We start from the raw sequence: 24577 nt of genomic DNA, 5'->3' as shown, positions 1-24577 counted from the left end.
ACAATTTTAACCGACTCTTATATAAATGGGCAAGTCAATGATTTTCAGTTTACTCAAAAGTCGGTTGGTCAGGTAATATCGCCCACCAAGTTTTTTTTATACTAATAATTTATTATAAATATTTTATTGTAATCATTATTTTCTTAAAGTTGAAATAATATATAAAAGAAGTTAAACTCCAAACTCGAACACAAATTTATAGACCTCGACGTACTATTTCTATTTTATAATTATGATTTCATATTCTTCATTATTTATTTACTTATTGTAGAAGTTTAATAAAAAGAAGACTCTTAATTTCAAAGTTCAGATTTTTGCAACATAAGTTTTCCAAAATTTTAAATATCTTTTGAAAACTATTTAAAAAAATCTTATTATTGATAAATAAAAAATTCGAATACATAAATGACCGATAACAACACCAACCGACTCATTATTTACTCGATAATTGTCCGACCTGACCCATGTTCAGCTTTATAGATAGGTGTATAGCTAATCAAACTTTTGAAAATTAATGTTTCTTAACATTATTAGGTGTTTTTATGCCGGCTTAAGACAATATATTATGGTGGGATTGTGACAGTGTGCATTCGATTAATTTTAGGCCGTTTGTTCATCTTACGGTTACCTCTTTGTTAGGGCAACATTTTTTGGATGTTTCTAAATTGTGCACTACTTACCCTTTTTTTCCCTTTTGGATGTTGAATTTGTCCATGTATTTTTGTGCTACGTACTGTCATTTTTGTTTGTCCTGCAATTTGCTAAAAACAAAATGCAGTATATGTCGATCAAGACGATTATCCGATCCATCGTATTATTTTTATTTTTATTTTGTTTCGTCATGATTTCATCAGAATCGTCGTCATCGGAAAATTGATCGATGCTGCTTCATTCAAAGTAAACATTGTGTACATATATCATGAATATTGAAACAAGGAAATTACAAAAAAAAAAAAAGTTGTTTTATATAAGATTGCATTGGAATGGAAGGATTTGAGTGAGATTTATAGTTAATATATTTGTTTGGTGGTCGATGCGGGATCACTCGAGATAGATAGCTCGAGAAACGAGTTGGAGAGTTAACTAAAATGCAGAGGATTACTGCATACGAGCTTCACGTTGATCAAACGAAGAAACGGTACGAAACAAACTTCCGGGTTTATGTAATTTCATTTAGATTGATTCATTTGATAATATTTATTTTCATTTTTTTTTCTTTTTATCTCAATTTAAGTTATTTTCTAGGGTTTATGAATTCAAATTAATTTATTTTCATTTTAATATTCTAGGGTTTATGAATTATCATAACACAGATTTATGGATATTATTAAGAAAAGGGAGAAGTTATAAATGAAAGTGGGGGGAGATGCAAAAGTGGCGGTGCCGGCCAAAGCACGTGACAGTGACGGTGGTGGGGACGGTGGTGGGAAGCGGCTGAGCTTTGGGCTGTAAACAACTTGCACAGAGCCACCACATTTGTCCGCACACGTGTTACCAAACTAATTAAATTACCATCTTTCTTTTTAATTATTACAACCTCCTCATCTAATACAAATTCACGATTCCCTGATGATTACAACATTATTATCACCCCAAAATACTTTAAAATAATAATAATAATTAAAAAAAATAAAAATCAATCCCCTTTTACATTCTTTGCCCCACCAATCCTTTGATATTGACATTTTGCTTCATTAATTAATTTCCCATTTCACTTTTTACTTTTATTATTGCCACTATAATAATGTAATCATAATAAATAAATACTAGGCAGTACGTAGTATTGTTTAGTGGATACATCTACAAAATTTAAATCGAATTTATAACCTATATATTTATGTCCGAATAGTCAATACATATTCCATGACGTACTTATTTTTCTGTACTAATTGTACTTACAAACATCAACAGCATTGATTTTATTTATTTATTATTATTTGTTTTAATTTCATTATCAAGTTAACAGCTTGCGAGAAAAAAAGATACATTTATTGCACCAAAACTGATAGCGAAAATTATATATTTTTCCCTTTTTATTTTTATTTATAAAGCAGCTATGTAATTATAATAATGAAGCAAAAATAAAAATAAAAAATTGAAAAAGCAAGAAAATGTCTGGTAGTGAATACAGATAGATGCAAAATTCTGACAAAAAAATAGGCGTTACATGAACAATGTTCACACACTTGTTGTAATAAAAGGTGAAATAGACCCTCATTTATAACTTTTTGTCTTTTATTAATATCGATGTATATAAACTTCCTTCTATGCTACGATTATACTAACAATTAACCCGAACTACGGAACTACGAAAAAAAGTACAATGACACAGGTAAATAAAGAATAAATCGAATTAATATATAATAATTTTCCAGAAAAGAAAAAGAAACAACCTATCGATGAACAAAAGATACAAAATGGACAAACTAAGAGGGACGTAAACAAGTGCGAACCCGATTCTTGAAAAGGATTTAACGGAGTTAAAATCAGCACCGTTGAATTCGAACCCCAAAATTGATCTACACTGTTCTCAAACCTTTCCTACCAAAACCAGTGTCTTCCATCATTGCCACAAATTCGCTGTAATCAATCCGCCCATCCTAAATTTACAAAAAAACACGGTTAATATTAACATATTTATTAATAATAATTAAAAAAAAGAAGAAGAATATAGGTACATTATCCTGATCAACTTCTCGAATAATCTCTTCAAGATGAACGTCTTCTAATCCGAACTGTTCACAAGCCTGTTGAAGTTCATCCTTTGTAATGTAACCACTTCCATCTTTATCGAAATACGAAAACGCTGCATACATATGATCCTCTCTGTGGACTTTATTTAAATGAAGCATCGCCGCTAGAAATTCTCCGTAATCTATGGTCCCACTATTGTCCACGTCAGCCTGCCATTATTCATTATCCCCCCGCCCCCGCCCCGTTTAGTTATTATTATATTAATCAGTAATTTGGATAAAAAATAATTAATTAGGGAAGAGAAGTTTCTCACAGCTTGCATAAGACCAACTATTTCGGAATGTTTGAGATCGGCACCAACTCTTTCTAAACCGCTTTTGAGTTCTTCGAGTGTGATGTGTCCACTATCGTCCACATCTATCATTTTAAACATTTCCTTTAATCCCGCAATTTCTTCCTCCGAAAGATTTTCGGCGATCACCTATACGATGTAATAACAGTAAAAAAATCAAGAAAATTTCCGTATATAACATGTATAACAATTTTGTTGTGTATATACTTACTCTGATGGCTATCTTCTTGAGTCTGTTCATAGCAGAAAATTGCGTCAAACGAGTTAGCACAGCCGAATCGAGTGGCTTATCTGGCGCTTCACCGCCAACTTGTACCCATGGATGGCCTACATATATACATACAATCACATATGCATATATATAAACTCACAAAGTTATATATATATCATATTCATGCAAAAGGTATATATACTCACAAAGAACTTGATGAGCTGTGAGCCGTTTTTTGGGATCTCGAACGAGCATTTTTCTGACAAGATCCTTAGCACTTTCGGATATACTAGGCCATGGTTCTGATACAAAATCGAGCTCCCCTTTCAAAACCTGCTCGAATATCCCCTGTTCCGTTTCTGATCAAGAATCCACATTAGCATATTAAAGATTAACTTCGTTTTTCTTTTCAAATAAGAAATATTTCTCACCATCCCAAAATGGAGGGACCCCACTTAGCAAAATATAAATAATAACCCCCGCACTCCACACATCGCATTCCGGCCCGTAATGCTTTCTCAATACCTCAGGTGCCACGTAATAAGGGCTCCCCACAACATCACAAAACGTCTCGCCTGAGAAGAAAACGAAAATAAAATTAGCTAAAATAAATTGTTCTACCTAAAAACAAGAACTGATAATCGATTTATATAGTAACTACCTGGTTTGAAGAAAACAGAGAGCCCGAAATCGATGGTCTTAAGAGGAGACTCCTCTTCCTCATTAACAAAAAGAAAGTTCTCGGGTTTCAAATCTCTATGCATAACACCCAACGAGTGACACGCCTCTACAACACCTACAATCAGCCTCGCCAGCTCAGCAGCCTTTCTCTCGGTATAATGCCCTCTCTGTATAATCCTATCGAAAAGCTCACCGCCCACGCAAAGCTCCATCACAACATGTACAGCCACAGCATCTTCGTAAGCACCGACAATGGATATAACATTGGGGTGGCCCGCAAGGTGGTGCATTATCTGAATCTCTCTCCTAACATCCTCAACATCTTCCTCTGTAGTCAGCTTTCTCTTACCGATCGTTTTGCACGCGAAGTCTTTGTTGGTTGCCTTCTCCATGCAGAGAAAGGTTGTACCGAATTGCCCTTGTCCTAACTTCTTCCCTAAACTGTACTTGTCTTTCAGATTCTCTGTTTTCCTCTGCAGAACGGATTCGACTTGTAACCCTACGCTCGACACTCTCTTGATGTGGTTGGGCTTGTTCGGTTTGGGGTCGTCTGTCGGTTTTGTTTCGGATTTGTTCGGTTTGGACTCGTCATTGGGAATCTTGATTTGTGCAGGGGCTGTGCTCTGCACATTGGCCCCACCACCATCAGAAGCAGAGACATTGTTAGTAGTGTCGGAATTCGGGTCCGAGGTATCTTTGTTTTTGGTGGAATCTTGGTCTTGATTTGGGGCGGGTAGGGTCTGGGGTTGGCGGGTTTTCCAGACAGCGGCGGTGACGGACTGTAAGAAACCTTTGTTCCCCAAATTAGGGCCGACGCAGTTATTCCCCATCAAATGCTGTGTGATCTTATCAAAATCCCTAAAGCCCTCTTCAATTTCACCATTTAAATGTGCGTGCACCAATTAATTTAATCCGCCAATCGCCAGAACAATACACAGGGAACCCTAGAAAATGCATGCGCGCGTGAATTAAATAAGTATGATCCTGTGAATGTATTCAGATTTCAGACCTAGAAACCCCAAAAAGATTCAACCTTTTTGAGGGATTAAACATTTATTGATTGGATTATCCTAATTACAGGAATATGAATTTGGGAAGGATCGCAATAATGGAGATAGTGTGCCGGAAATGAATGCAACTTTGCTGCCGAAAAAACAAACAAAAATGGGAAATAAACAAGAGAAGACGAATCAATGCTTATAATTTATAAATATTGTGGCGTAAATGAAATAAGAAATTTTGAACGAGAAAAATGAAAGAAATGTGCAGTTTTATTTTTTAATCTGTGAAAAATGTGAATGAAGAAAAGGATCTACGAGAAAGATGATCGAGGGTATAGAGAAAATGAAAAGCAATGAGAAATTTGTGGGATGCAAATTAAGTGAGTGGGTGAGTCAACTCGGTGAGCAACGTTAAATGGATCACTTCATTATTCAATTGGTTCGGAACGGAAAATTTCATGCAACCTGCATGGGTATGGTGCCACCCATGCATGGGTAGAAATCCGAAATTCCAACTTTTTTTTTTTTTGAAATTTCGATTTCCGAAAATTGAACGAGAAAAACCAATTACAATTCCGTTCCAGAAAATCGCAAAAATTGGATATCAGAATTTCGGATTTTTGAATGAAAAAATTGTCCAATGTCGAATAAACTTCGGAATCAAAATCAAATTCGGAAAATTTCAATTTTTTGGTCATTTAAAATATAAAAGATATAGTAATATGTATAATGTAAGTGTAAATTTCGAAAAATAAAAAAAAAGAAAATCGGATTTTTCCGAAATAAATAAAAATTAACATTTTTTTCTGGACCATTCTGTATCTAAAGTCTAAACATGGTAAATTTGAATTGCTATAAGGTGCAAAATAGTACAATCACAATTTCGCACTAGCAAAATAAATATAATATTACAAAATAACATCCTAGTAATTGAACAAACTGAAATGAAGACTGGCTAAAAAAAAATGACTCTTTGTTCTGTTGGCACGAAACGTAAACCTAAAACGAAAACCTGAATGCACCGACTTTGGAATCTGTTACAGACTCCCAGAAAGTAAGTTTCTTCTGCTCGTTTTTTTTCTCCTCTGCTTTCACTATCAACTCATCCAAGGTTCCGGGTAAAGATTCCGTAATTGCATTCTTAAATTTGTCGTGCAAATTCACTCTATCTTTTGTACCCGAGACGAGTGTGCTCGCATTAGGCCTCTTCAGAAAATCCAAAACATTCAATAAATTCCTCCTGCAATACAAAAAATAAAAATAAATAACAATAACTCACAACTTCAATTCGGTAGCAAAACTAAGTCGAGGTATGCTAATTCATTATCAAGAAATCAGTGATGTATTACAATAGCATGTAAGAGGAGAGAAATTAAACCTGCTGACAAAATTTTGTGTAATGGCCACAGAATCTTCTAGGTTAATAACCAAATGCCACCATCCATTAGGCACAAATATCACTTCCCCTGCCTTACAAACACATTCAACGGGCCTTTTCTTCAAACTTTTGGTAGCGTTATAAAAGTTCATAAACCACTCGATTATAGAAACAGGGCAAGCAACCTCCGCACCATCTGGGCTCGGAAAAACGCCGGGTGGCACCATATCGGGAGGGAACAATACCCATTTCTTGGACCCCCTAATCACCGCATTCCAAGCAGAGGTCGAATTAGGATCGATGTGAAATGACGAACCTGACCCTGTTGGCCCGATTATAATCCATCTATAATCCGGCCTCTCGTCACCCAAAACACTAAAAAGATCCTCGTTGAAGTAATTCGGAACTTGGTAATCCGTATCCAAATCCGGAACTTTCTCAGCAAATTTCGGGTCGAAAAGATACAATGGTCTTTCTTCCCTCACTTGATCGGAGTACCTAAAGTAGTCCTCAAGCTTCATTTGCAATGGACCAACCGAAAATCGAGCATCACCGCAAACTTCAATCAAATATTCTCTATCCCATTTCTGCATTGCAGGCCAATTTTCGAGACAACCTTCCAACAAGACAGGTTTATTGTGCTCCTCAAAATTCGACACAAACTCGTCAACAGAAATCCCCCTTTTTCGGACTATGTTATCCCTCTCAACCCACTCGGGTTTCATTTCAAGATTTGCACAGAGCCAACTCTGGAACAAATAATCAGAGTAAAAGTCCCTAACTTTAATCCCACAGCTCACAATGTTATTACATGAGTTAGTGTAATGAGCTACGAAAGTGTTCTTCCAAGAACCGCTGTACAAAAACCCAGTCGGGCAGGTATCCAAAACTAGGTTTTTCCAAAGGGGGTCATGGTTGCAGAAAACATAAAAGGATTTGCTTACAGTTGATAAAACTCCCAAGTGGGTCCCACTCAAAAGCCCGAGAATATCGAGAACGAGCTCGTCCGTTAGGGTTTGCAGATTGCCGAGGCCGGTGTTCCTTGAATTGAATGACGAAGCGCTGACGTAGAGATTTCCCAGTGGTTGGACCCCGTGTGAATGAGACCGGGCTGAGACTTTCAAGCTGAAATTACCATCCTCTCCTTCTTCTCCGAGTTGTTCGTATCCGTCGTCTTCCATTGTTGGTAAGACTGATTCTGGATTGTTGGATTCGAATTTGGGTTTCTTTGCAATTGAATTTGGCCTTTTGGAGACGGCCTTGCGGGATTGTTTTCTCCTTGTCATTTTTGTCTTGAGAAGCAGATTTTTGGAGCTGAGCATTGTTCAGACAAATGGCGGCGGAAGGTCAGGTTGAGCCGCCGGAGGAAATTATTCTGTGCGCACCGTTAAACAAGAAGAGTGTCGATTGCCCACAAAGATTTTTTAGGTTAAGAAAAACGAGGACAAAATTTACAAAGATAAAATTTAAAAGATAATCCAGGACACGTGGATTATTAATTTTCTACTTATTAATTTTTGCAATTTTTTTAATTAAGACCGGACACTAATTTTTATTTTTATTTCTGATAAAAAAAAATCGACATTTTTTAATTAGTTGGAGGAGATGTACATGAAAGAGGAAAATATAAGCACAAGTTCTTCAAATGGACGTATATTATACAAGAGGTGATACTAAAACTAAGTTACATCTTCACTAAATTTCCACAAACCCCACAAGGACACACTGTATCCCACTGGAATTAAAACAAAAAATAAAAAAAAAAAAGAAAAAGGAAAAAGAAAAAGAAAAAAGAAAAAAAGAAAAAAAAGAAAAGAAAGATATCCTATATCAACAAATGGATGTGTTTAAAATGTGTCATATACAAGATAACGAATACCAATTCCCATGGCAACAAGAAATCAAAAAAAAAGAAGAAAAATCGTAAATCCAAATATATATAAAGCAGCTCAAACCAAGCGTTGAAACGGGTGACCGTAGAGTTTCACGGATGGATATATTATTTTGACGTTTTTATAGTTGATGATAATAATCTCCAATGTCCTACACGAGGACCTCGGTCTAAAAGCACTAGCAGCCCTTCGTTGTTGGCCGATAACCCAAACATGTACCTAAAACAATTCAGATAAGTAGTGTAAATATAAGAGAGAATTTTCCAACACCAACTGCAGGAAAAGAGATGACTGTACTACTACTACAAGGGAATTTGTCGAGCAAAAGAGAAAGAACGAGTCAAGAAACGAATATGCAAGAATTCATTAATCAGTAATTAATAAGTCGGCTAATTTGATAAATATGTACTCACTTGCATCTGCTTGCTTTTCGCCTCCATAAAACAAAAGAAACGATCCACTGAACAAGGAGAAAAATATCGTCAGCAGTTATGAAAAAAGATGAAATGTGGATGAATCGAAGTAGCTGATATATATCCGCATTTCTCACAGAGAAACTAACAAATGGCTTTTCCAAATCAAGAAGAAACCAGCTATTTTACAGAAAAAAAACGAATAGCGCACGGTTTTATTTCACAGTTCTGACAGAGTAATTGCATTCAGATGTTAGCTAAATTACACTGTGAATAAGAAATGAGAACACAGTACAAAATATCTCCATTAGAAGAAATCAAAATATATATATATATATATATATATATATATATATATATATATATATATATATATACCAGAGTATGTTGAAGTATACAACCCAACACGTTATTATAACTATCATGAAGTTCTTATAACAAACTGGTCAAATAGGGGGGGGGGGGGGGGGGGGGGGGGGGTCCACTACAAGAAGTTATATTCTTTTGCAGGCAAACTTTTCGTAATTTCCCATGAATATTCCATCAATGGAACAGTTTAAAATTAAATTGACAACAATTGAATCAAAAGCTTCTGCTGATAAGGAAGCAAAAAGGTTTGGCAGAACTAAAGTAAACATATCTTTATAGTGACAGTCGAAAAGCACAATCTCAAACGTACGTAAGCACATAGCAGAAAATGGGAGTAAAGAGGTGGTCCACATTAGAAATTAGGTTGATATTCTAACAAGTAAACAACCACACAACAATTCGTTAACTACCGAAACTTTGTTTCACTAGCAACTTCAGAGATCATTTGGCCGACGGCTTACTATTACTCGTCCAAAATACATGTCTAAGTGGTCACAGAATGAACATAATGTACATTCTGGGGTGTCTTTGTTATCTGATGAAGGAATAAATGTACCAAAATTTTCGGAAACCTTCGTAGTAGGTACTTGGAACATGGCATTTGAAGACAGGTAGGGCATACCCGGTCCTCAAACATCAATCGCATATATTTCAAATAAAATGTTTGGTTAATCTATGGTGTAGTTGTAGATATTAGAAGCTGCATAATCCGACACGGCAACATCAAGCAGAACGACATCAAGACAACAACCATGTGTTTTGGTGTAATAGGAAACAATTGGAATATTTATCGTCATTATTACCTTGAACATTGCCATGAACGAAAAACTTCTAACCACAGACTGCTTCTGCACTGGCATTTCCCTTGATGGTGACATTTCTTTGCACAAGTTCTGAGCGATCTCCTTCAACAGTACAAGTTGTGCTTTATCAGTCCCGATAGAAATAATTGCCTGCCGCATTGATTCTCTATCAGCCTCGAGAGCATGCAGCCTTGCATACAGCTTCTGGACTTCTAGGTCTCTAACGTCGGAATTATTTAGTGAATCCCTAGGAGTCGTTATGTAGTCATCCCCAGCAATTCCAAAAGAAGACTTGTGATCGACAACACCTTTAGTTGTAGCTCCTTGATGAATGGAATCAATTGTGTAAACTCTGTCGTTCATGTCATCTCCAGCTTCCGATGCATTATCCACCTTCCTCAAATTAGAGTTGGCATCCATATGGGAAATTTCTGTCTTCTTGAAACTGCTACCAATCTTCGGAGAATCTGGTCCCATATCTCTACCCATTGCGAAATTTGAATTTGAACTGTCGGTAGAAAACTTCCTGAAATGCCTAGAGCGTCTTGGAGATTGACCGACTATCACCTTTTCGAGCACATTCTTCGAGCCAACAAATTCCTTATCAGGCTGAATGGTCCTCGGACTTTTCTCCAATTGATTGATTCGGTACTCCAAATCCTTTAAGTGATCACGAGAGCGTGGAGTTTCCCCAAATGCATATTTCTCAATATCAGCAGATTCATCGTCACCATCTGGATAAAGATGGGATTCGTTTATATTGCACTTAAGAGGAGGGTAAATATCATAAGGTGGAAATTCGTATTGCCCTTCCGTGTTTTCGGTCATGCTAGTGTTTCGGCTCATACCCTTTTCTCCATCGGCTCCTTCAGCCTCGGCCTCTGTGAGTCCATAACTCATCATTCTGTGTTTATATGCCTGCACCTCACAGGTAAGAGACTGAATGACCTGATCCCTCTTATACAACAAATCCTCCAACGCCAACGATTCTTGCTGGTCATGTGCCATTTTCTCCTCCGCGAACCTCTTAAACTGCCTCGCCTCCATCTGAATCTCTGCCTTCTCTCTCTGCAGCCTAAGAATCATAGACATGGCCTCGTTTGCAGCCGAAGATGATGCATTTCTCTCCTCGTCCAACTCGGAAATAAGATCCTGAATTGTCTGCTGTTGACTGCCGACTGTTTCCCGCAGTGCGGTGCACTCGTTTGCTATCTCCACACGGGCATTCTGAGGTATGATGAATCCTGGAATCGTGAACCTGTTTTCTTCCTCAAACTCATCATATTTACGCTTGACAGAACGAAGATACGTCCCAGAAAGGGACCTGTTTATCATCGAGCAGCTGCTGCACCCACAGTCGCAACATTTGACCAGGCTCGTCGATGGAGGCGAATTTTGAGACTCCATGGAACAATACACATCCAAACCAACACAAACTCAAACACCAACAATTACAATTTTGAACACGCAATTGTCAATTTTACACGATAACGACATAAATCTTCAAAAAAAAGGTTCAGAAATCAAAAGCTCCAGCTCCTCCACCTGTATATATTGATGAACTCTCCTTCAGGTTATGTACAATATTCCCCCCCTTCCCTCAATCTCAACAAAAAAAATCAATGGTTTCAGATCAAAAAATTATCGCCTCAAATTCCCTACAAAAAGGAAAACAAAAAATCAACAAAATGCAGAAACAGAATCCTCAACAATTTTTTGGATATTCCAGTATCACAAGCGTGCAGGTGCTTATATTATTGACTTAAATTGAAACATGGTCGATAAAATGCGAGGTACAAAAAACTGACCTGATTATTTTTCCCGGGAAAATGCTTCTCAGCCGTGAATTCAGAGAATAATGTTCTCGGGAAAATTCGAGGATGTTGTCTGGTAAATCTGATCTGAAAATCAAAAATAAATTTCCGGTTTACGACGACGACGATTGAGGGAAAAGCGAGGGAAAGGAAAATATAACTGGGGAGGTGGAGGGAGGGGATCTCAAACCCTAGTCCTTTTAGATGTCGTTTCTTCTTTTATCTGTATAATAATATGTTTTTTTTTTTCTTTTGGTTTTGATTTGCTTCGTTTTCCGTGAAACTCTGATTTGCTGTTTTTTTAGAGAGAGAATCGTTTATCGTTTATTAGTCGGAGAGAGAAAGTGGAAGCTGAAGAGATGAGAGGCCGAGTGGGGGTATAATAGGAACTTCATTAGACAACTTTTGACCTAATCTAATAAAGTTCAACACAAAACGCGCGTGGGTCATAACTTTTTCTTTTTAATTAATTTTTCATATATACTTGTGCTAAAAAATAATGTGAACAAATACCTTTTATTTTACAAATAAGTCCTTGGAAGTTTCACAAAAATATCAATCAAATGTTCAAAAACATGAAAATATGCCGCTCAAAGTTGAAATTTTGAGTCCATATGAAAATGTGTAATGGTGGTGGTGACCACGTCTTTTTAAAAATATATTTCTCAAACTTTTATAAGTTGAATCTTATCCAACCCATTACCCACCATATAAACATTTTGTGCTATTTCTTTTTTTCTTTTAGTTTTTTAACCCTCTTGTCTTCCAAATGAAAGAAGGAAAAGAGCAATAATTGATTTTACAATATAACTTTTAGTAAATAAATATTAAATGTCAATTCTGATGGCATTGGTTAATTATAAAAATCAAATGTCAATTTATTCGCCAAAAACGGATAAGACTTGAGAAAAAAAAATAGTTAATAGATAAACCTTATGAAGAAAGTGAGTGTATTAAGTATTAACTAATATTACTCAAAAAGAAAAAGTATTAACTAATAAGTATTAGAATATAAATATAGACGTGGGGTAGGTACTCATTTTCTATCAAACTCCAAAAGTTTCATTTGGTTGTGATTTGTGGTGGTTTTAGCTTTAAAGTGTATAAATCAACTTTAATAAAAGTATTTTCTAACTTAAGTAGAATTAATTTTGTATGAAGATATTTAATGTATTCCAATAGTTGTATATTCCAACTTCTTCTTTCCAATTGATCAAAGGTATCACTAACGATAACAGTCACTAAGTCAAGTTTGTCACACATAAAACCTAGTATTATTTACGTTTCTTGTATAGCTTGCAAATTATTATATCTATTTTTTCAATGGACATATACAATTGGCTACTGGTTCGTTTTTTCGTTACGAGAAAAAAAAATATATATATGACTTACAAAGTGGCACCAAAAACTTACCAAATGCCTACTTTTATCTCATCCATTTTTGTAATAATAATTTGGTTACAAGTTTCAACCCAATATTAATTAATTCTATATCTCTTTGTCAACCAAAAAATATTAAAAAAATAATAAAATAAAAATAAAATCAGGCTTGTATTAGCAGGAGTTGGGAAAATGTAGTTGGGAGAGAATAATCAAGTCTCCTACATCAACATGCCACCCGCATTGTGGAATATCTAAGCAATACTAAAAAAACAATTAAATGATTCGACACGAAATAAAATATATATTGCAACGTGCACCCATGCACTTAACGCCTACATATAAAACCCCTGGCTTCACTAATATGCATGAGAACTTAAACAACAAAAATTCACATAAATAATAATAATAATCAGACCTTAATCAAGTTGTCCTTCAATAATCATGCCAGATTCCAAGCCCCACAAACCGAGGGCCTTCAACTTTTCGTTCGTCGTTTTCTTGATCGCCCTCTTGCTATTCACCATCCACTACCTAAAGCAGCTGCACAACGAGCTGCAAAATCGGGTGGCGTACCCTAAATTAGCAAGCGAACATAATTGGTTGGATTTCGTTGCCCGTGAGTTTGGAGACGAGAAGAACATCACCATTGGATTGGTCAACATGGATCAAGCAGCGATAACCGACGAAATTGATCAGACGGAAATGAGGGTCGTTAAGGTGCATTTCGATGAGGTGGACAAGAAGGTGGAGTGGTCCCACTTGTTTCCGGATTTGATCGACAGGGATTTACCTTCGACTTGTCCGAAAATGCCGATGCCGGAATTCGAAGATTATCAGCCGTTGGATGTGGTGGTTGCTAGGGTTCCTTGTGATGGTGAAGGCAGTGGGTTGAGGGATGTTTTTAGGCTGCAGGTGAATTTAGTGGTGGCTAACTTATTGGTAAGAAGTGGGAGGAGTGGTAATAAAGGAGTTCAAAAACCACTATTTGCTGTGTTTGTGGGCTCGTGTGGACCGATGTGGGAGATTTTCAGATGTGATGACCTTTTGTTACATGCCGGCGATTCTTGGATTTACAAACCTGAACTTACGAGGATCAGACAGAAGCTGCTCATGCCTGTCGGAAGTTGCCAGTTCAGCCCTCCTTTTGCACAAGCTGGTAAGCTCGCTCTTTATATGTATATGTATATACGTATGTACACACACAGACACACAAAATTGTTAGATTTGATATAAATGAGTGAATTTCTCAGGAGAAGAGTTATGGAGGAGAAGCAAGAATTACATTATCCAGCAGCCAAAGGAGGCTTATGTCACTGTACTGCATTCTTCAGAAGCATATGTATGTGGTGCAATATCTCTAGCACAAAGCATCATCCAATCGAACTCAACCAAAGACCTCGTATTGCTAGCCGACAGCCACATCTCTCCGAAATCAATCAAGGGTCTCCGATTGGCCGGTTGGAAAATCAAGAAAATCCAACGGATAAGAAGCCCCCACTCGAAGAAGAACAGCTACAACGAGTGGAATTACAGCAAGCTCAGAATCTGGCAGCTCAGAGAGTACAGCAAAGTCATGTTCATAGACTCCGATCTGGTAGTGATCAAGAACTTGGACGAATTCTTCATATACCCACAGATTTCAGCGGTTCGAAACGATGGCCCACTTTTCAATTCCGGGCTGATGTTAGTGGAGCCGTCTGAATGTACATTTAAAGCCCTGATGAAGAAGAGATTGGTGGTGGAATCGTATAATGGAGGCGACCAGGGGTTTCTGAATCAAGTGTTTCCATGGTGGCACCGTCTACCGTCCAAGATAAACCATCTGAAATTCTTTAGACAGGTTCATAATCATGCACACAAGATACCTAAGGATGTGCGTGCGGTGCATTACCTTGGATTGAAGCCTTGGATGTGTTATAGGGACTATGACTGTAACTGGGATAAGCCGGAGACTCGGCAGTTTGCCAGCGATGCAGCTAATGAGAGGTGGTGGCGTATTTATGATGCCATGCCGGAGAAGCTCAGGCAGTATTGCTCGTTAACTCCGGAAATGAATGCCCGGATTCTAAGGCATAGAGAAATAGCCAAGAATAACGGTAGTTTTCCTGATGAACACTGGAAGATCGAGGTCAAGGACCCCAGACGAAATGTAGCATGATTCTTTTTTATTTTTTTTGATATAGTAGGCGAAAGTTGGAATTCACCCGAGTGTCACTAGACAAATGAATGTCTTCAAGAAAAAAAAAAAACGAATGATTCATCCCTATGCAATGCAATCATAAAGGACGAGCCATCCTACAAATTCACTTCAATCTTTTTTTTTTGTGCTATCCATAATGATGCAATCAAATGTTGTTTGCCCATAAAAAAAATAGAGGGTGGCTGTGGCTCAGACATATTCACAAACACCTGGTTGAAGGTATGAACTAACTGCGTAATCATTGATAAGAAGAATTGAATATACACATATTAACACAAATAAAATGAGGCTAATTGATCAAGGTGATATAGTTTGATCTATGTTATTACATGACCATCTTTGGCGAACCATAAGGGAGAAGCTCTCACCGGAGCAGACGAACTGCGAAAAACCTCCAACCTCTCCCGAAACCTTTCATCGGAAAGCTTCAACATAGTCGGCAGAGCCAAGCAGACACCCTTTTCCACACACATTTTGTGTCTGGGCTTCACCCTGTTCTCTAAGCTGAAGGAGAAATACTGTGGGAAGGCTACTAATTCCTTCAATTCCATTCCCATTTCCACCACGAAGTAATCGAATTTCGGCTCGAAGTTTTCCTTAATGCTGTAGCAGAACAGCGACGGGAACCTCCGAAACATGGTGATGGTGTCCCTGTACGAGAACCCTAGTTTCTGCAGGTACTCAATCCTGGGGATGAACTTATCCTCCACGGAGCAGGATAGGAGCGACGCCCACTTGCGGACGTTGTCGATGCCGATTGTGCCCTGGAGGAAGTAGAGAGTGGGGCGGAGGCGGCGCTCGACGCTGCACGTGAGGAGGCGGGGGCGGCGGTGGATGACGTGGCGGAGATCGGCGGCTTCGACGCGCGCCTCGCGGAGGAGGAAAGTTGTGGCCGGGATTACGATATCGGTGGTGGAGGAGGTCAGTAGCTCCGGGCACATGGGGAAGATGCGGCGGAGGTCGAGGGTGGCGACGCCGAGGGATAGGAGGAAGTCGACGGTGGATTTGATTTGGGAAAGGGGTGTGGAAATCAAGGTGGGGTGGGAGTGGAGGCAGTAGAAGGAGTCTACGCCGAGAGAGTCCAAGTAGAGCAGCAATTCATGGATTTGGGATTCTTGCGACGGCGGAGGAGAAATTGCTGGTTGGATTTCATTTTCAGAGGATTTGAGGGATGGTGGGAGGGAGATGGTGGGGGGTTTGACGGAGGAATGTGGAGGAAAATGGAGGTGTTTGGGGCGGGTAATTGAACGGAAATTAGGGTTGTTGAAGGGGGCGGGTGTGGTGGTGGTGGCGGTGGCGGCGGTGGTGGAGGAGGAGATGTGCAGCAGAGTTTCTTGCATTGTTTGCTACATGTCTGGATTGAGAGATGAGAGCAAAGGAAAAAAAAAAAAGTAAAATGGAAGAAGAAGAAGAAGATAAGGTGTTATCTGGATATCTCCAGTTTGGACTTTGGAGGATAATGGTTCCTCTTCTTCTTCTTCGCAGGGGCTTTTCTGTCTTTTACCCTCTCTTTTAAATTAGAATTAAATTGAAACGGAATACTATATTCCGATTTTGGGGATCACTATTTCAAATACTAATTTTTGCTTACTTGAATACCAAAAAAATAAAAAATAAATAATTAATTGAAAATTACTTTAATACCCTTAATGAAAATTAAAACCAAAAAATATTACAAATATTATTTTTCTTTCTTAAAAACCAAATAATCAAAAACCTAAAAAAAAAACATTTTCCTCCTCACTCACAAACCCCTCACCTCCTCCACCTCCTTCTTCTCCCTCCCCAAAAACCCTCCTAAAAAACCCCAAAACAAAAGAAATCAAAACCTTACACAACTTGCAAAATGGCCTCAAATGACAATAGAATGGTAGTTTACGAGCAAGGAGAACCCATTCAGATATGTATTCATGTATTTTTTGAGCTAAAACATCGATTTTGAATTTTTTTTTTTTTTAAAACTCGCCATGTATTTTCGACACATACAGGTCGAAAATACCCTTATTTTTCGACGTGTATGTGTCGAAAATACCCTTAAGTTTCGACACCAAAGTGTCGAATTATGATACAATTTTCGACACTTTAGTGTCGAAAATATGGGTAATTTTCGACACTAAAGTGTCGAAAATTGTATCATAATTCGACACTTTGGTGTCGAAAGTGACCTATATTTTCGACACTTAAGTGTCGAAAATATGGGACCACTCTTTATCCATCATACCTTCTTGCTCCTATGTCTCTGTAAGTAACCTTCTTCTTCTTCTTCATACCTTCAAAGATTGAATTTTTTTTGTGATTTTCAAGAAAGTGTTGCTAATTGGTTGAAGTGTGATCGAAATTGTTGAAACCCTGTTGCTGAATTTGGTTAGTTGTTTGATTGCTGAATTAAAAATTGTTTCTTGATGAAAATTGAGGGGGTTTTTACAATTGGTTTCAGATTTGTATTAGTGATAATTTGCCCTAATTTTTTTTTGTCATTGTTGTGATTTTTAAGAAAGTGTTGCTAATTGGTTGAAATGTGATCGAAATTGTTGAAGCCCTGTTGCTGAATTTGATTAGTTGTTTGATTGCTGAATTAAAAATTGTTTCTTGATAAAAATAAAGGGGGTTTCTGCAATTGGTTTTAGATTTGCATTAGTGATAATTTGCCTTAATTTTTTTTTTGGTTATTGTTGTGATTTTCAAGAAAGTGTTGCTAATTGGTTGAAGTGGGATCAAAATTGTTGAAACCCTGTTGCTGAATTAAAAATTGTTTCTTGATAAAAATAAAGGCCGTTTCTGCAATTGGTTTCGGATTTGCATTAGTGATAATTTACCCTAATTTTTATGTGTAACAAGAATCTAGTTAAAAGTTTTTTAACTGTACATTATTGTATATGTAAACTGGGACCTTGAATTCCATTTTTCTGTACTTGGCAGGATACGTTTCTTCCTCGAAACCCGACATGGAATTCGATTCTGTACAAGGAAAATGTGAAGAAATCTAACATGTGAACAAAGTTTGCTGAATCAAATGTAACCAACCATCCTCTGTTTGTGTTCTTGAATAAACATCATTGTACTGATGTCAAACTCAGACAATGTCAAGGCTGCTAATATATGGTCACATTGCTCTGTTTCAGTTTTGAGTCAATTGTTCTTACTTGATTCTAAGGGTGTTCGATTATCTTACGAAATTTTACTCACGAGTTTTGATAATTGGAACTGTTCTGTTAAATGAAGTTGAATTCTTGATTAACATTACAGCAATAAGGAATCAAATTCTATCAATTAATAGCACATACACAACAGCTTGTTTCTTACACTGTCATTCTCTAATCTTAAATATGATGCTGGCAAAAGAATACAAACCACAACAAAGCACTGTTTAAAAAAAAAACAAAATAATATATATTATTTCTATTTACACAGTTATATTTGAGGTTTCTCTATGCATTGAATCAACCAGTTACGAAATAATCCATCTTGTCCACATGCAGATTCAGCACCGACGTTTCAACCTGCAACACACACACACACACACACACACACACACACACACACACACACACACACACACACACACACACACAGTGGCAATGAATCAGAATGGATATCAAGAATCAGATAAATAATATATACGAGGAAAGAAATACGTACTTCATCAAACGGAACAAAAACGAAAGGGGTAAGACCCCTGTTGTGTGAAACAGCAGGGATATCGGGATTATGTGTTTCATCCTCTTGCCACCCTTCGACTAATCAGGTAAGACCCCTGTTGGTCGTGGTCTTTTTCTTGGTCGTGACTGCTATGCCCTTGCCTCTATCGGATAATTCCTTCATCTTCTTACGGTTCGAGACAGTCGGAGGTATACGAGGTTCACGTGGTTCTTCCACTGCAAAATAACACACAAATAAAAATTAATATACATAATATAAACACAAGCAAATAAAAATAGGAAAAAAAAAAAAAAAAAAAAATTTCACAGTTCAAATTCGACAGCTACCTGTCGAAAATTGGTTGAATTTTCGACATGTAGCTGTCGAAAATTCATTGAATTTTCGACAGGTAGCTGTCGAATTACCAAAATTCCAAATTCAACAATTTCACCATTTTCGACATCTACATGTCGATTTTTGATGAATTTTCGACATCAACCTGTCGAAAATTCATCGAAAATCGACATATACAGGTCGAAAATGGTGAACGAAGAACCGACCCACGAATCTCAAATCAATGCTCAAATCGACTGAAATCAGATGCACCCATTACTAATTAACGATCATTCTAACCTAAAACAACCAAATCCTAATTACCCATATCAAACAATCAAATCTTAAATAAATATTAAAGAAAAAATATCGAAACAACTATAACTTACTATTCGAAGACGACGACGGCGGCGGCTTTGGGCGACGTTGGGCGGCGTTCGGCGGTGTTTGGCGTCGGCGTCCGGCGGCGGCGATGGTTGGAGCGGCGGCGGCGGCGTCGGGCGGCGTGGGAGGGGTGGACGGAGGGAGGGGTGGACGGAGGGAGGTTTTTTTGTGTTTGAATTTTTTTTTTCTTTTTTTTTATTTGGTTTTCAAATTGGTAATTTCAAAGAAAAATTGATGTAATTAGTATTTTGTATGAAAGGGTATTTTTGTACTTTTATTTTTATTTTGGTATTAAAGTAAGAAAAAACTTATAAATATGTACTCAATTGTGGTTTTCAACTTGGTAGTATTCAACTAAGCAAAAATTAGTATTCAAAATAGTTGCCCCCTCCGATTTTTGATCCGATTTCAATTTCTGATAATTATAAAACCAAATCCAAAAATTATATTTTGGGCCTTCCCATACCATGTTTGATTTTGGGCCTTCAATTTAAGCAATAGAAAAAAATAACCTCTAAAGGCCCAAACACTCCCACAAAACGACGGCGTTTCGTGACTTATCCTCTGACCTCTACCAATCAAGCTCTCCTCCACCTGTAATATGGTAGACGCCAAACCATACAGATAAACTGTTCGACGAATTTACAACACCAACAGAGACTGAGTTAGAGAGAGAAAGAGAGAGAGAGAGAGAACGAACAATGGCTTGCTCAGCTGCTACTTCGGTGGCTGCTTTCGCATCTTCGAATCCAAAAGCTCGCGTTGCTTCCAAAACATCAGTGTCTACTCAATCGATTTCCCTTTCCTCCTCCTTCTCCGGCAAACCCTTTGTGTCTCGTGTTGCCCGCTCCCTCTCCTCCCGCTCCAAAACACGCAGCTGTTTTGTCGTCCGTGCCGTAAGTTTCGCTCTCCCACCTCCTTCATTTCCAATTTAACAGCATTTTAATTTTCCCCTTTTTCAATTTTTAGTTTCCCTTCAATTTTTTAGAGTGGGTTTTCTTAATCTTTGACAATTTGCAAAGTTCGATTAGTTTAATTTGGGGTTTTTTTCAATCCTTTCCTGAATCTGTACTTTCTACTCATTTTTCGAACGCGATTCACAATTGGTTGAGGAACAATTGCCGGCGTTAAATTTCATTAGCTCACAGAACTGTTCATTTACTGATTTTAGCAGTTCAAATAAGTCAGATTTTCAGATTCGCTTTAATTTGTTGTGTACATTTTAACCTGTGGCTACAAATAATTCAAATTATTAATTTGCATTTGCCTGGGCTGTCTTCATATGTCAATATATATATATATATATATATATATATATATATATATATATATATATATATATATATATATATATATATTTGTAACCTCTGTTCTTGTTGTGACCTCTATATTTTTTCGACAGGGTGAACTTCCGCTGGTTGGAAACGTAGCTCCAGATTTCGAGGCCGAAGCTGTTTTCGATCAGGAATTTATTAAGGTAACTTACGGCGAATGCCGTTTGAAACTATTTAGTCATATAGTTTTCCCTTTATCTTGAAAATTACTGCGACAAAGTATGGTGTTAGAAAGCTTCTATTGAGATTATGACATTATGAACGTGGTTGTATGAGTTTTCCACTTTTGATTGTAGCCTTAGTTTTATTGGTTGGCATTTACTTCGTGTCTCGAAGAGATGTTTATATCTTATACAAAGTTGCTGGCAAAGCTACTACTGATTTTAGTTGGATGATGAATCCGTGGATCACAATCTCTAACTCGTTTGATTGTCAAGATTTTGATATTATTGATATTTATTCGTCTTTGAATAATTTCTTTTCTGTACCCTGTGTCCAATACTTTGCAAATCATGTATGAATTATTTTTCGATGATAGTTATGCTTAATCCACAGGTTAAACTGTCCGAGTACATAGGAAAGAAATATGTCATTCTCTTCTTCTACCCACTGGACTTCACCTTTGTTTGCCCCACCGGTGAGTCTTGAACTGGGCTATCTATATGCTGTTCGATTGTGCCATTTATGATTTGCTTAAATAATTATTTTTTTCCCCACAGAGATCACTGCTTTCAGTGACCGATATTCAGAATTTGAGAAGTTGAACACAGAAGTCTTGGGTGTATCTGTAGACAGTGTGGTAATTCTTATCGACTCCCTCTCTTATTTCTTCACTTGTATAAATTATAAAATCATCTTTATGATATAATATACTCTTATCAAACTCGTGCAGTTTTCCCACCTTGCATGGATCCAAACGGAGCGGAAATCTGGTGGTTTGGGTGATTTGAACTATCCGTTAGTTTCTGATGTGACTAAATCAATCTCGAAATCGTACAATGTGCTGATTCACGATCAGGTATGTGTTGCAATATCTTTGTTCAACGATGATATAAATTTTCACACATTGTAATTTGTTAGGCAGTCATTCTATTTTTTTTCAAACGATAACCTAAGAGAAAATGAACAGGGGATTGCGTTAAGAGGGCTATTTATCATTGACAAGGAGGGAGTTATCCAACACTCCACCATCAACAATCTTGGAATCGGGCGTAGTGTTGATGAAACACTGAGAACTCTCCAGGTACTGTACAGTGTATTTAAGTGAATTTTAAGCGAGCATATATATATATATATATATATATATATATATATATATATATATATATATATATATATATATATATATTTGAGTGGATATTTATTGTGCAGGCTTTGCAATACGTGCAAGATAACCCCGATGAAGTATGCCCAGCTGGATGGAAGCCCGGGGACAAATCGATGAAACCAGACCCTAAGCTTAGCAAGGACTACTTTGCAGCAATTTAAGCTTAGTGATTTCTGTACCAAGAAATACAATGTTGTCATTTTTTTTTCGATTTGAAAGTTTTGTTATTGAGTTTTGACTATTGTTTGGGAATGATAATAATAATAATAATTGTATGTCCAAATTGAATGCTGCAATAAACTTCCCTGATTTGGCTGCTCTCTTTGTCTTGCTTTTGGTTGGATTGTCTTTTCTGAGGTAAAGGAGTGCACAAACCAAGCTACAAGGTATTTGTGCTATTGTCTAACTTAATTTCTTGAATTGTTTTTTAATCTGAAACTTGGTTGATTTCACTACAACTAATATATTAAATGGCTCCAATTAATTAGTTTCTTTTTAAAAAGAAAGAAGAAGAAGAAGAAGAAGAAGAAAAGTGGATCGAAATTATATACAATAAATAAGTGGAAAACTTTAGAGGGGAAAAGGAGTGTGAGATAAGTAATTCCATGAACTTTGCATTAAGAAGGCTGTCATGTCAAAATTAGACCAACTTTTTATCTTTAATATATAATATATTATATGTTTTATATAGGTGTATGAGCCAGCAAGCATCCCCAATTCCCACATAATACATATACATAATTACAATATAAATACTCCTATGTATCTCTCTCTCACACACACATACACGCATAGTAAGTGATATATATATATAATGCGATGTATACACAACTTTTTGGCGGTCACATGGCCGCTGAGAGCAAAGACGCGTATAATTTGAACCTCAAAAAAAGAACAAAAAAAAAAAAGAAAGAAAGCAGTAAGGCATATAGATTGAGCAGCAGCCCTTTTGAGTATAGAGATAATATAATGCCATACATTATATTACTTTTATTAATGGTGCTTAATTAGCTTTATGTTAGACTCCTTTAATTACTTTAATATATAATCAAGCTAATTAGAGAAGATAATTAGCTTAGCTAGTGGGGCTTCTAATTAATAATTAACTATTAATCCTCTAGTGCGTGGATGATATATCTCCTGATACAAATTAAACACACACATGTATGTACTGTTTAATTAGGCTGAACTACTGATATTTATTTAGCAAACGAACATAATTAATTAATTAATTAAGATATGTTACAAACACTTACCGTAGCTTTTTCGACAGTTAACCTGATTTTTTTAATTTGTGGATGTGGGGTGAGAAATTAAATTAGTATGGGTTTAATTATATGATAATTATAAAGAACTTATGTATATATAAATATTCGTTACCTTTTAATTTGTTGAAACAATTAATAAATAAATAATGCTTTAGTGGTGTTATAGAAAAGTTGGTGATACAATTGATTTAGTGCTGTTTGGATGTCTTTTTAGGTCATCGAAGATGGGAATAGCTTTTTGACTGCCAAGACTCTGCACAATAATACTATCTATACTATATATACATCCTTTGAATATATATATATATATATATATATATATATATATATATATATGCTCATCATCTCTTCCTGTGTCCCTGTTGGCCCCGGGAAAAAGAAAAAAGAAAACATTCTTAGCGTAGACCATTAGACATTGATTTTAGGTAGTGTTATAATTAATTAACTAATGTTTTTTTTGTGCACTTTCACATTTCTTTTGGTTCAAGAAAGCATTAATTGAGGTGAAAACAAATGAAATGTATTAATGCTTATGCAACTGCAATCATGGGTTTATTTCAATTTGAGATCGAGGATAGAATTGGTGATCAATTTTTTTTTTTTTTTTTTTTTTTTTTTTTTTGGTAATGCAGGAACCCGCAGCCAACCATATAGGTGCACTGGGTAGGTTATATGGTTGGCTGCGGGTTCCTGCATTACCAAAAAAAAAAAAAAAAAAAAAAAAAAAAAAAAAAAAAAATTTCATATAAAATCATAAACAGATCATTACTCTCTAGCTAGCAAAAGAACTGGTCCTGTTCCTAATTGAATATCAAAATCCCCATGCAATATACTCCAATGCAAAAGGAAGCAGCTGCAGTTGCATGCAAAGAGAGCTTTAAACTTTAGTGGAGAGAGAGAGAGAGAGATCTAGAGAGAGAGAGAGAGATCTAGAGAGAGAGAGAGAGAGAGACACAGTTACCGATTCCCTTCAAACAGACAGCCCCCACTCCTTGCCTCTCTTTTCACCACCTCGTTTTCTGCGTCAATATATCCCCTCTACCTTTCTTTCTCCATCCAATATTCTTCTTTTTTTTATTCTTCTCCTCCAAATTAAATTTA

At 36.7% G+C, this 24577-nt stretch overlaps 6 protein-coding genes and 2 long non-coding RNA genes across 8 annotated transcripts; 3 read left to right on the top strand and 5 right to left on the bottom strand.

Annotated features, from left to right (window-relative positions):
* Window positions 1–2192: 2192 nt before the first annotated feature.
* Window positions 2193–5325, bottom strand: LOC105956818 (calcium-dependent protein kinase 20). Its single transcript, XM_012980722.2, has 7 exons — window positions 3919–5325; window positions 3689–3832; window positions 3464–3616; window positions 3258–3373; window positions 3008–3175; window positions 2679–2903; window positions 2193–2600 (listed from the first exon to the last, which is right to left on the bottom strand). Exons 1-7 carry the CDS (start codon window positions 4766–4768, stop codon window positions 2520–2522), a joined length of 1737 nt encoding a protein of 578 aa, XP_012836176.2. The 5' UTR covers window positions 4769–5325; the 3' UTR covers window positions 2193–2519.
* Window positions 5326–5711: 386 nt separating this feature from the next.
* LOC105956817 (transferring glycosyl group transferase) lies at window positions 5712–7764 on the bottom strand. The gene is made up of 2 exons (XM_012980721.2): window positions 6318–7764; window positions 5712–6179 (listed from the first exon to the last, which is right to left on the bottom strand). Exons 1-2 carry the CDS (start codon window positions 7637–7639, stop codon window positions 5939–5941), a joined length of 1563 nt encoding a protein of 520 aa, XP_012836175.2. The 5' UTR covers window positions 7640–7764; the 3' UTR covers window positions 5712–5938.
* A 358-nt stretch (window positions 7765–8122) lies between these two features.
* On the bottom strand, window positions 8123–12224 carry LOC105956816 (myosin-binding protein 7). The gene is made up of 4 exons (XM_012980720.2): window positions 11603–12224; window positions 9795–11452; window positions 8623–8669; window positions 8123–8428 (listed from the first exon to the last, which is right to left on the bottom strand). Exons 2-4 carry the CDS (start codon window positions 11199–11201, stop codon window positions 8317–8319), a joined length of 1566 nt encoding a protein of 521 aa, XP_012836174.2. The 5' UTR covers window positions 11202–11452; window positions 11603–12224; the 3' UTR covers window positions 8123–8316.
* Window positions 12225–13147: 923 nt separating this feature from the next.
* Window positions 13148–15303, top strand: PGSIP4 (plant glycogenin-like starch initiation protein 4). The gene is made up of 2 exons (XM_012980719.2): window positions 13148–14147; window positions 14242–15303. Exons 1-2 carry the CDS (start codon window positions 13433–13435, stop codon window positions 15147–15149), a joined length of 1623 nt encoding a protein of 540 aa, XP_012836173.2. The 5' UTR covers window positions 13148–13432; the 3' UTR covers window positions 15150–15303.
* A 103-nt stretch (window positions 15304–15406) lies between these two features.
* Window positions 15407–16741, bottom strand: EMB3114 (Mitochondrial transcription termination factor family protein). The gene has a single exon (XM_088827069.1). The coding sequence runs from the start codon at window positions 16529–16531 to the stop codon at window positions 15509–15511; it is 1023 nt and encodes a 340-aa protein (XP_088683195.1). The 5' UTR covers window positions 16532–16741; the 3' UTR covers window positions 15407–15508.
* Window positions 16742–17389: 648 nt separating this feature from the next.
* LOC105964019 (uncharacterized) lies at window positions 17390–18338 on the top strand. Its single transcript, XR_001173313.2, has 2 exons — window positions 17390–17432; window positions 18111–18338. It is a non-coding gene; the product is annotated as an uncharacterized LOC105964019 (long non-coding RNA).
* Window positions 18339–18452: 114 nt separating this feature from the next.
* Window positions 18453–18978, bottom strand: LOC105964020 (uncharacterized). The gene is made up of 2 exons (XR_001173314.2): window positions 18831–18978; window positions 18453–18691 (listed from the first exon to the last, which is right to left on the bottom strand). It is a non-coding gene; the product is annotated as an uncharacterized LOC105964020 (long non-coding RNA).
* Window positions 18979–20042: 1064 nt separating this feature from the next.
* On the top strand, window positions 20043–22526 carry LOC105956814 (2-Cys peroxiredoxin BAS1, chloroplastic). Its single transcript, XM_088826935.1, has 7 exons — window positions 20043–20443; window positions 20950–21024; window positions 21437–21518; window positions 21601–21680; window positions 21774–21899; window positions 22011–22124; window positions 22253–22526. Exons 1-7 carry the CDS (start codon window positions 20249–20251, stop codon window positions 22367–22369), a joined length of 789 nt encoding a protein of 262 aa, XP_088683061.1. The 5' UTR covers window positions 20043–20248; the 3' UTR covers window positions 22370–22526.
* The last annotated feature ends 2051 nt before the right edge of the window (window positions 22527–24577 follow it).

Source organism: Erythranthe guttata, chromosome 12 (assembly GCF_056151865.1).
Source record: "Erythranthe guttata isolate IM_541 chromosome 12, IM_541, whole genome shotgun sequence".
Taxonomy (NCBI): domain Eukaryota; kingdom Viridiplantae; phylum Streptophyta; class Magnoliopsida; order Lamiales; family Phrymaceae; genus Erythranthe; species Erythranthe guttata.
Note: the sequence above shows the minus strand (reverse complement) of the source record. Positions and strands in the feature narration are given on the sequence as shown.

Bases quoted from the DNA above. Each gene is read 5' to 3' on its own strand.
- EMB3114 (XM_088827069.1), bottom strand. From the start codon at position 16,531: ATGCAAGAAACTCTGCTGCACATCTCCTCCTCCACCACCGCCGCCACC.
- LOC105956817 (XM_012980721.2), bottom strand. From the start codon at position 7,639: ATGCTCAGCTCCAAAAATCTGCTTCTCAAGACAAAAATGACAAGGAGA. The intron at 6,180-6,317 runs GTTTAATTTCTC...TTTGTATTGCAG, and splicing joins ACACAAAATTTTGTCAGCAG to GAGGAATTTATTGAATGTTT.
- LOC105956816 (XM_012980720.2), bottom strand. From the start codon at position 11,201: ATGGAGTCTCAAAATTCGCCTCCATCGACGAGCCTGGTCAAATGTTGC. The intron at 8,670-9,794 runs GTAATAATGACG...CTCCTTGTTCAG, and splicing joins CGTTCATGGCAATGTTCAAG to TGGATCGTTTCTTTTGTTTT. The intron at 8,429-8,622 runs GTGAGTACATAT...GAATTGTTTTAG, and splicing joins CGAAAAGCAAGCAGATGCAA to GTACATGTTTGGGTTATCGG.
- PGSIP4 (XM_012980719.2), top strand. From the start codon at position 13,433: ATGCCAGATTCCAAGCCCCACAAACCGAGGGCCTTCAACTTTTCGTTC. The intron at 14,148-14,241 runs GTAAGCTCGCTC...TGAATTTCTCAG, and splicing joins CCCTCCTTTTGCACAAGCTG to GAGAAGAGTTATGGAGGAGA.
- LOC105956818 (XM_012980722.2), bottom strand. From the start codon at position 4,768: ATGGGGAATAACTGCGTCGGCCCTAATTTGGGGAACAAAGGTTTCTTA. The intron at 3,833-3,918 runs GTAGTTACTATA...TTTTCTTCTCAG, and splicing joins CTCTGTTTTCTTCAAACCAG to GCGAGACGTTTTGTGATGTT. The intron at 3,617-3,688 runs GTGAGAAATATT...ATTCTTGATCAG, and splicing joins GGTCCCTCCATTTTGGGATG to AAACGGAACAGGGGATATTC.
- LOC105956814 (XM_088826935.1), top strand. From the start codon at position 20,249: ATGGCTTGCTCAGCTGCTACTTCGGTGGCTGCTTTCGCATCTTCGAAT. The intron at 21,519-21,600 runs GTGAGTCTTGAA...TTTTCCCCACAG, and splicing joins CACCTTTGTTTGCCCCACCG to AGATCACTGCTTTCAGTGAC. The intron at 21,900-22,010 runs GTATGTGTTGCA...GAAAATGAACAG, and splicing joins ATGTGCTGATTCACGATCAG to GGGATTGCGTTAAGAGGGCT.